Genomic DNA, 11143 nt, shown 5'->3' on the forward strand with positions numbered 1-11143 from the left:
TACATGTACTTATTTATACCTGTTTTCTTTATTTTTTACATTTTACATTTTTTCATTTTACATTTTTACATTTACAAGTAATTATTCTTTGGATTTTTTCTGCTAAAATCAATAAATACTAATTACTGTTGCATTTCAGTTATCATTTATTTTAGGTAAAGAATGATCTGGCTGGCACTTTTGTACAAATAAATTGTGTATTTTTCGAGTATTTTTACTCGATTTTTAAAAATATTTTTGTTTTAGAAATATATACAGGGCGATTCACAACTTATCCAAAAAAATTTGTGCGGCATGAGAAATGGAGTCAATATCTTAAAAAAAAATGTAAAATCCTTATAGTTTCCGACAAAAAAATTATTGAAGTTGTAGTACATTCTACCATTACATAGCTGGACAACTGTAGCCTCTAGCGTCATTTACAATATGCGCAGAGAACCACGTGGCCTCAGCAACTCCAAATACTGAAATCCGATGTTACAGTCATCATTACGTTAGTTTTTATCTGTTATCTGTGGTGTTTACAATAGTTTTTAGTAGTTAGTGTCAAAAATGGCTTGCTTTATGGTGAAGCAAGACAACATTTTGTATTATGGTGAAGCAAGACAACATTTGTGTTAGTTCGTAGAAACTGAGTAAGATGGACCCAAATGTGTTTACACGTCAGTGGATAAAATTTTGAACAGTTGTATTAGCTATGTTAAATTATCTTATTATTTAAAACCATAAATTTTATTAATTAATAATAACAACGGCAAAAGCAGTTGAATTTGCCGATATAAAATAGGTACTATAAAACTCTATTTATTTCTTTCCTTGCGAAAGTTTTTGTCCGTTTTTATCACACTTTGCCGCCATGCCGGTCGCATTGTGCTAGGTCGGATTTTACAGTGGACCAGTTTCCAGTGCCATGCAGAAGTATCATTTTCAAACTGCCCTTTTTGAATTTTTCTTCACAAAATTGTATTTGTAAGTGTCCCCTGTACATCCAAAGTTTTTTTTTTGGATAAGTTCTGAATCGCGCTGTATATAATATCGGCTAACATATCGGCTGATACCGATAATCGATAATGCCGATATATGTATCGGTATCGGTCGATCCCTAATTTTAACGCCCTGTATCGTTCGAAGAACTCGCTTTTGTAATTTTGTATGTACATAAATCATTTTATTCTTTTTTATTGTCGTTCCTTTCCGGAACATCCGTATAAAAAATTATAGATAAAAAAGGTAAAGAAGTTACTTTCAAAGAAATAGTTTTATTAAAAATAGCAGATATACAGGTTTGATTACTTTTTCTCCTTACAAATTAAAATTATGTACAACTCCTGCTTAATTGGTGAATATTATAGTACCTACTTAATCCTACATTAAGTAAATTGAATTTTATTCCATTGTTCAATTCAAAACTATTCTAAAAAATTACATTGTAGTTATAACAAATTTTGTGTAGTAAAGTACGTTTATGAAAATGAATAAAGTAACAAAAAGACAGGATACCAAACTGGAACCGACTTACAAATATGTACAAGGAATTTTCCTTGTGCATAATCTCTGTTATTTACACATAACGCATGTTTCTTAAAAAGGCCTTTTCCTTACGTTTATACAATAACCGAATCGAATCCCACAGAACAGGTAAAATAAAAAAAGTATAAACCTACAATTAACTAACATTAGTGGTAGTTCTGAAAAGTAAAGTTTTCACTAGACGTAAAAGTGGTAGCAGTGTGTCCAATACTTGAATAAACCACCGTTGATTCTTGGAATGTGTTACTAGCGCTAGATTCGTGCTTCTCCAAGTTCTCTTCACACTGGGAGATATTGAATGTGGAAACCTCTGATTTCAATTTGATCTCTTCACCGTTGGTAGTTTGTATTACTGACGGCAGATTGACGAGCCCCGCATTATGTAACTCCACGAGTTTTGTACTATCGATTATCAGTGGCTGTATTTCATTCTGGATTTTAATGTTACCCATGATGCCCATCAAGATTCTCTGAGGCTGGGTTTGAATGTCGGGACCTTCCGGAACGTTTACTTCTTCGATTGGATGAAGCGTTATATTCTGCTGCATTTCGGTAACCTGAGTTTCCACGACTTCTTTCTCTTTTTTCATCTTTCCGTGAGATTTAAATCTTATAGGCATAGGTTCATGGGCTGGCGTGACTGGTTCGACCCTGTGCCCTCCTTTCAGGTCTGGTTGAGTTTCCATCCAGTGGCCCGTTGTCCTACGGTGAGTTTTCAGTTGTCCGGACTGGATGAAACGGGCAGGACACACACCGCAGGCATAGGGTCGGGCCCCGGTATGACGCCTCATGTGCAAAGACAAGTCATTTGACTGTGTGAAAGCGCGACCGCAGATGTTGCACACGTACGGCCGTTCTCCTGTGTGTACTCGACTATGTCTTAGCTGAAAAATTAATTTTATTTCAATGTTGGTTTTATTTCTCTCATGGAGAGAATACATAAAATTATTTTATCAGAAAAAGAGGTACCTAATAAAAGTTGCGGTTTAATTTATTTATAATTCTACTACCTATTATTTTGGCAGTTCCGGCAGCAAGTTTCAACAGTATAATTAGGGAGCATCAATTGAAATAAACGAATATTTAAATCTGACTTTTTGGAAATTAAAAAACAAAATTACTACCAATACTTAATAACTAATAAAACTGACAAACTAGCTACATGATAATTCCGAAATTTACTTACCAGTTTATTACTTTTGTTGAACGATTTTCCACACAGCGTACACAAGTATGGTTTTTCTCCAGAATGCGTCCTTTCGTGACACTTCAAATCGTGCGATCTTGGAAAGCCTTTCCCACATTCATTACACTTGTAAGGTCTCTCACCCGTGTGCCTCCGCATGTGCACAATCTGAAAACGAAAATCATAATTTAAGGGCACTGTCACATGAAATGTAAAATGTAGAGATCTAGACAATAATAAGAGCAACACGGTTAAGTAGTTAATATAAATCATAATTTATATCAACTACTTACCATGTTACTGGAATTATTGAATTCTTTTCCACAATAAATGCATAGGTGCAACTTAGAGTTATCCTTGACCCCGGTGTGGATCCTCTGATGAGTCTTTAGGTTGTCCAGTCTATTAAAAGCCTTGCCACATTCGACACATACGTGACGTTTGTCCTGTAGCAAATGAACTTTAGTGTGTCTTGCTAGATGGTCAGACCTGAAAAATAAATAAATAAATAATATACAGGGTGTCCCTTCATGTTTCAAAAAAACTTTTGTGCAAGTTTCTCATGGGAAAATAATAGCGGTACTTCATGTATAGTTTTTTTCTTAGATGCCCTGTTTTCGAGATACAGTGTGTTGAATTTGTTATTTTCTAAATTGTTTTCCTTGATTATCTTTAAATTGGCTAAATATAAAAATGTCAAAATTTGTACACAAGTAAACATCAACTGTGCTTTAAGAATAATGTGCAAACGGTTTCTTTCCGAAAAGCAGTGTCGCCGATACAGGTAATTGAAGGGGTATAATCGAAAAAAAAATATGTTAAAAGTAAAAATTTATTACATTTCTAAACGGTTCTGCAAACTCTAAAGTATACTACAAAAAAAAGGTATACTTGTCGAAATTTGGTAGCATGTACCAATTTCGAGAAAAATTAAGTTGCATTTTTTTTGCTCACATAAAGCGGCACAAGTACATTAACAAAATATTAAATTGAAAGAGGAACTTACCATTGAATGATCTGAAGACATTTAGCTACCAACAGTATTTGCATAATTTTAATTTCTTACGTAGCACATGAAACAGTTAAATTGTAAAACATTTTATTAACTAAAAAAAAAAATTAAAATTTATTTTAAGTTTCAGTTTGTTGTAAGTTAAAATTTAAAAAAGTAATACAAAATAAACAGATTATGGTAATTAACAATCTATTATTAACTATTTTTAGATTTTGTAAACTTCTACACTACCATTACTAAAATAAACAATGAATTGTTGAATGGACTGAATTGTTGATAAAAATGAATGCTTAAAAGAAGTGATAAAAACAGAAAAATATTAGGAAACAGACTCGGAGACATACAGAACAAAACAGCTGCACAATTAAATAAATGTGCATGTATACCTTTTTTTTTGTAGTATGCTTTAGAGTTTACAGAACCGTTTAGAAATGTAATAAATTTTTACTTTTAACATTTTTTTTCGATTGTACCCCTTAAATTACCTGTATCGGCGACACTGCTTTTCGGAAAGAAGCCGTTTGCATATTATTCTTAACGCACAGTTGATGTTTACTCGTGTACAAATTTTGACATTTTTATCTTTACCCGATTTCAAGATAATTAAGGAAAACCATTTGGAAAGTAACAACTTCAACACACTGTATTTCAAAAACAGGGCGTCTAAGAGAAAAACTGTACATGAACTACCCCTATTATTTTTCCATGAGGAACTTGCACACAAGTTTTTTTTAAACATGAACGGGACACCCTGTATATAAACTATATGTGTATTACATGTTAATGAAACTACCGCAGATTGTTGGTCTCAAAATAAGATGATTCAAAAAAATTAAATAATGATCTTTAGCTTTCTTAACTTGAATGGTATAATTAACACAGAATATATAAAATTTTTTGACATACTGATTATACATGTGTAACTTTAAGCGGGGTCAGTTTTTTTTTGGGGTAAAGTACTTGTTCCCCTGAATTCGAATCTGAAATTCCTTTTTTTTTAACCAAATAAATAGTCGTTATAATTAGTTTTTTAAAATGCATTTTAATTTTTGTGTATGCAGCCAATATTCAAGTTACAAATACATGTATTGTAGACAACCTACAGTACATGCGAAGGGGGACAGTGCGGGTTAATGGTGACAAAGCAAAGGGGATCAGTTGTTCCGCATTTGCAAACAGTACATCTAACTGTGAATTTGAATGCTTTTCTTTGCTGGAAATCATCGACAGGTTGATTTGGCTATCCTGTAGACAGGTCTGTTGTATAATTAGTGGCTGTTATTCAGAGGAAAGCGACGACAAAGGTGGTATATTAAGTGTTTGTAAGAACTGAGAGAGCCGCAAGGACTATTTCTTTTCGTGTATTTCATTTATCATTATTGATTACTGCTTGAGTTTTCTTCTACGTTACTTGTTAAGTACTGTTTGTGTGGCATTCAACAAAAGTAACTCGTGGCGAGTGGTGTGGAATTGTGCATTGACGCGACTAAAGCGCGCCGTTATTGAGGTTATGCCCTTAAAAACTGTGTGTCACGACCCTAATTTATCCGTAGAACTATGGATTTTTTACATGATCTCGGACTTTCCCATAAACATGATAAATCTATGGACTATTTATGGTTTTAATAAATATGTCTACGTATGGTGTTATCCTTAATTCAATTTAGCAATTATAAATGTTCTAGATTCTAAAACTCAGTAACATATGTGTTTATGTGAATGTTTAAGAATATATAAGAAGAACTCTTTTGATAACAGGATAATGGAATTGGATAATAAAAGTAAATGTTTGTGGTCTATCTGCAATGAGGTAACAGGAAAGGTGTCTAAAAAACATTGCTTTATCAAAGGGAATTCTCAAACTGTAGCTAATGACTATAATCACTTTTTATTGGACTTAATCCCTAATTTATTGTCAAACCATCAAAGTAAAGATTTTAAACCGATTATTAATATTAATAATAAGTCTATGTTCCTAACACCGGTTATGGGATCGGAGATTGTGGAATTAGCCACAAAAATAAAAAACAAATTTAGTAGCGGGGAAGATAATATTCCAGTAAACATAATGAAAAAAAGCCTTGGCGCAGTTAAGGAAATTTTGTCCTATATAATAAATAACACATTCAAATTTGGGATAGTGCCTCATCAATTAAAGTTGTCGATCATTAAACCAATTTTTAAAAATAAAGTTGATCCGGAATTAATGGAGAATTATAGACCCATCAGTTTGCTTCCTGCATTTTCAAAAGTTTTTGAACTAGCAATGGTCCGTAGGCTCACAAGTTTTATGAATAATTGCAATTTATTCAGTCATAGTCAGCATGGCTATAGACAGGGTAAATCTATAAATACAGCTATCTATAATTTTACAAATGACATCATTAACTTTTTTGAGAGTAAATGTCTAGCTTTGGGTGTGTTTTTAGACTTAGCTAAAGCCTATGATTGTTTAAATCATGACCTTCTCATAGAAAAATTAGAAAGATATGGCATTAGAGGTCCGGCTCTGAAATGGATTGTCTCCTATTTATCAAACCGAGAGCAAAAAGTATGCATAAATCACAACGGCGGCATGTTTAGCTCCGAAAAATTGAAGATCAATATAGGAATCCCACAGGGGAGTATCATAGGTCCACTATTGTTTATTATATATTTAAATGATATAGCAAAAGTACCCACAAATTCAAATCAGAAAATTATTAATTATGTGGACGACACAAATTTACTGGTAGGGGCAGACACCATGCCAGAAATCATAACACAAAGTGAGGTACTTTTACAATTAACAAAGGACTGGCTTTCAAAGAATGGTCTCATCATGAATAACGATAAAACTCAACTAGTACTTTTTTCATCAAGTTACTGGCAAATAAACAGACCTAACAATATCATACTGGACAATCAGATAGCAGAATTAGCAAGTAGTACAAAATTTCTAGGACTGCATCTAGATGAACACTTAAATTGGAAAAAACATATAGATGAACTCGCTGCTAAATTAAGTAAAGTAATATATGGAATCAGGGTAATTAGTAAATATGTAAATAGTACATCTACAAAAATCACTTACTTTAGTAGTTTCGAATCTATTTGTAAATATGGAATTATGTTTTGGAGTAATAGCACTGACATACAGAAAATTTTTGTCATTCAAAAAAGAATTATAAGAATTATTAATAATATGTCTTACATCCAATCTTGTAGATCGGTATTTAGGAATAGCAAAATAATGACTATATCGGCTCTGTATATAAACTGGAATAATTTTATGACAGACTCATCGTCACAGTATAATACAAGAAATTTAAATCTAATGTACCCATATCACAGACTAACTCTAACAGAAAAGAATGCACATTACATGTGTATTAAACTATTCAATTATTTACCAGCGTCACTTAAACAGATACAGAGTGTAAATTTATTCAAAAAACATATTAAACAATTTTTGTTAAATATTGAACCCTACAACGTAACTGAATATTTGGAACACTGTTTAAACTAACTTAGGGAAACTGTTGTAACACCATTTCGCTCTTACATTGTCATTGTAAATGTTAATGTTTTTACGAATTAAAGATTATTATTATTATTGTGTGTAGACAACGCATATGAATGCTTGAAAAATCGGTCTTTGCCCACAGATATCTATAACTTTTTAAATTTCATTCTGTGGTTTTCTACTTATTTTTAATACTAGTGTAAAAAAAATTCCAAACAGAACTTTTATTTTTCTTTTTCATTCCATGTTTTTTTTACAATATGACAGTGATACAAGTTTTTCGTCATGAATAGTCATAAGAAATAAAAATGAGTGATAAACGCAATTTGAAAAAGATCCATTTAATTTTTGACGCTGCATAAACTTAGGCGAGTTTAGGCCGTCTGCGGTAAATTTAAGACAACTTGTTGTACAAATAATTTGACGAGTAGCTATAACTTGTAGCATAGCTGCTAAATTAGCCCTGTTTTATTTATCTGAGATCTCAGCTAATCGTAACTATTCTGAATGCTTTTCCAATTAGGTGAGATTAACCAAGATCTCAAGTAAATAAAGTAGGGCTATTTATCACTATCATTGGTTTTATAAGCTACGATATCTTGTCCTGTATATCTAATGTCTCACTATTAGTTCCAGCGTTACAAACTACAATATTTAAATTGTTTTCTGAAGTTAAACATTAACCTTTCTGCTGCGGCGCCAGTCCGGGTAGAGTTGCTCCCCTACTGTGGCGCTATAAGGCAGTAGCCGCAGTGAAATAGGTAGGTAATAGGAAAAAGAAGCAAATTTTTTACAACTTTATACAAATTTCAAAAAGAAAACAATAGGGAGGGGATGGGGTGTTAAGAGTACACAGCAGACATGACCGCAAAGTGCACTCATAAGCTGTAAGATACCCCCACCAATCACTACGCTTATTTGTGAATGTCGCAGAGAATCATAAACACCTAAAAGCCTAAAGACGGCGGATGCACAGCTCATGTATATATTTTGTGACGTCTATAGGTGGCAGGCGAAGTGAAAAGGAGGAAAACATTGAGGAAAATTAATAATTTCCAAGTGCGTTTATTTTTCAGAATTTTTTTAGATTTTGTAATTTGTATTACGGACTACTACGAATTTTTTCATGTGAACCTATGGACATGTGAGTGTATCCGCAAAGTTAACAACACTGGTTGGTAGTTTCACGTACACGGAATATTGGGGCACACTATGTCTAGTACACTTACCTAGTAAACTCAGTATCACATATTGAACACTTAAGATTTGTCTCTTTTTCAGGATTGGACTGGTGCACTTTCAGGTGTCTAATTAAATGCTCTCCCCTGCTAAAAGGCTTATTACACACTGTACAGACATACGGTTTATTAATATGTTCTTCTTCGACGTGTTTTTTAAGGTAGTCTTCTGTGGCAAACGCCTTTTCGCATCTGTCACATTGATGAATCAATATCGCTCGGTGTAAGGTCATATGCCTGGTGAGGTGGTTTGCTCGGGCAAAACAGGCGCCACACACGTGGCATATTTGGTTCCTACTTCTCACCCTTTTTACTAGCAGGTTCTCCGTGTCTGGGATACCGTCTGCGTCTTCCTCTTCAAGTAACATTTGGTCTTGCCCAACATCATTCTTTATTTCCTGCTTTTGCTCAGGACTTTCTTCATTGGATCCCGCTGAAAATATTTTATTTTATAATGGGCTTGCATCGATCTCTCAAAATTTAAGAGTAAAGGTTTTTCCCAAAAATATCAAATTATCTTACTAGTTGAAGGTTTTAGGTTGTTGCCACAAATTAAAAAAAAAAAATCTAAAATGTCACAATTACTAATTTTAGCAACATCACGTAAAATAGTCAAAAAACGGTAAAATATTCAAAGCAATAAAACTGAAAAAAAAATTTCATACCGAGCCCATTCAATCAAAAAAGATTATACCGTGTAAAACATTTTTACCTTCTTGAATTGCACTAATGACAGTGTCCGTTAACTCGGGATTTGGTTTGTCAACACCCACGTCTGCACTTGCAAAATCACTTTCAGTATCCGACATGCCATGTTCAACCTGCATATGATGAACGAAACTTTTCCGATACTTAAATTTGCGATCACAAAAATCACATTCCATGATCTACATTAATGAAAAAGATTATTAAAAACAAGTTAAGTCGGTTATAGATGGTCAATACCCTTTTTCCTTTGGCGTCTGTATTATGCTTAAATGCTTTTATCTTGTCCTTTTCTATGATACCATGAGTGAGCATGTGCCTATTTAGGTGACTTAATTTTGTAAACGATTTATTACATAACTGAAAGAAAGGTATAAATAAATAGAAATTTAAAAGATAAGTATGTATAATATACTTTGCAAAATGATAAATCGGCTCCGGTGTGTCTTCTCATGTGAATTTTTAATCCTAGGTACGTAGTCATAACCTTTGTACATTCCTTACATTGATATAAAGTTTTGTCTTTCTCTTCCTGCCTCTTGGTTTTATTTTCATTACCCTTCTTTATAGCTGTAAGAAAGTCATCATCTGCGTCATCAATATTAGCATCATCATCATCACTAAATGGAAAATCATTATTAAAAACATCATTATGGTCTTCGACTTCTATAACTTCTATTTGGTTTCCAGCGGTGGTTGTATTATTTTCACTGTTTAAATTTACTTCAGGTTTAATTTCATCTTCCTCTAGTTTAATATCCTCTCCCTCTCCTTCTTCATGTTCTCTTGAATGTCTATAAAGTTCAGCTGCAACAGTGAAAGTTTTATCACAATTTTCACATGGATGCGTTAAACCAGGCTTATCATGTGTGTTAATATGACGAATTAAATGGTTTGTACGAGTATATTTTGCATCACAAAATAAGCAGTGTCTCATTTTTTCACCGGTATGTGCTCTTAAATGTACTCGTAATCCTTTCTTTGTATGTAATATTTTGTGACAAAATGTACAAGCGTAATTATCATCTTGTTTTTTCTTTGGTCTCCCTCGTTTGCGTTTACGTTGTATCAGTGGTAAATCATCTTCTTCGTCAAACATATCATCATGCACATCTGGTTGTATGACAATGTCTTCTTTTGCTATATCAGCTTTGGATTCAGTATTTATCAACTCTCTAAGAGCAGAATCCGTTTTTTGACATTGTTGTCTAAATTCATATGCAGCATTTAGTTTACCCACACAAGTCTCACATACATTATAAGGTAATCCATCGCCAAATACGACCTAAAAAATTTATATTTATGTAACTTGTTTATAAAAGTCTAATTATTTACCTCTACAGACACACAAGCCATCAACATCTCTGGGAGAAGTACAGAGGGACTCTGTGAATCTTTTTTATCCTCAAACACATTGTGCATATTTTCGTTTTCGCACATGCAACATCTACAAATTTTGTCTATTATTAACTCTATTTCTTTATTAATCATTTTGAATAGATGTATATTAAAAAAAGTTTTATAAACACATCACATTTAATCACTTTGCTGTCAATAAATACTTGACATAAAACACAAAATACAAAATGGGTAACCTATAAAAGCTATCCCTATCTACCAACATTACACATCTTAAATGTAAAAGGTACTAGATTAGAGCTTAGCCTATGATGCATATTATGATATGAATTTTGAATTATGAATATGAGTAATAATTATTTATTTACTCATATGGCGCTTTAGTTATATTATAATAATTTGTTCCTGGCTTCGCTTGTCTTATAAATAATTTTATTTTTTTTGTTTTTTCATAACAATCTACATAAAAGCAAACTAGCCATTATAAACTATTTTGCCATCTTAATAAAATGCATATATTTAATGATAATGAATACTGATTAATTTATCATTATCGCCATTAAATTACATTTCAAACATTAAATGTCAGGGATGAGGAACTAGAG

At 32.7% G+C, this 11143-nt stretch overlaps 1 protein-coding gene across 1 annotated transcript; it reads right to left on the reverse strand.

Moving 5' to 3' along the window:
* Positions 1-1249: 1249 nt before the first annotated feature.
* On the reverse strand, positions 1250-10727 carry LOC108916290 (zinc finger protein 420). Its single transcript, XM_018722501.1, has 8 exons — positions 10515-10727; positions 9595-10464; positions 9420-9539; positions 9187-9361; positions 8466-8907; positions 3010-3205; positions 2717-2884; positions 1250-2414 (listed from the first exon to the last, which is right to left on the reverse strand). Exons 1-8 carry the CDS (start codon positions 10668-10670, stop codon positions 1677-1679), a joined length of 2865 nt encoding a protein of 954 aa, XP_018578017.1. The 5' UTR covers positions 10671-10727; the 3' UTR covers positions 1250-1676.
* Between the last annotated feature and the right edge of the window lie 416 nt (positions 10728-11143).

Source organism: Anoplophora glabripennis, unplaced genomic scaffold (assembly GCF_000390285.2).
Source record: "Anoplophora glabripennis isolate ALB-LARVAE unplaced genomic scaffold, Agla_2.0 scaffold2100, whole genome shotgun sequence".
In the NCBI taxonomy this organism is placed as follows: Eukaryota; Metazoa; Arthropoda; class Insecta; order Coleoptera; family Cerambycidae; genus Anoplophora; species Anoplophora glabripennis.

What these genes read in the sequence shown, in the direction of transcription:
- LOC108916290 (XM_018722501.1), bottom strand. Translation starts at nt 10,670, where the DNA reads ATGATTAATAAAGAAATAGAGTTAATAATAGACAAAATTTGTAGATGT. An exon ending in TGGCTTGTGTGTCTGTAGAG is followed by an intron (nt 10,465 to 10,514) that starts GTAAATAATTAG and finishes TAAATTTTTTAG; the next exon opens with GTCGTATTTGGCGATGGATT. An exon ending in CATTAGTGCAATTCAAGAAG is followed by an intron (nt 8,908 to 9,186) that starts GTAAAAATGTTT and finishes AAATATTTTCAG; the next exon opens with CGGGATCCAATGAAGAAAGT.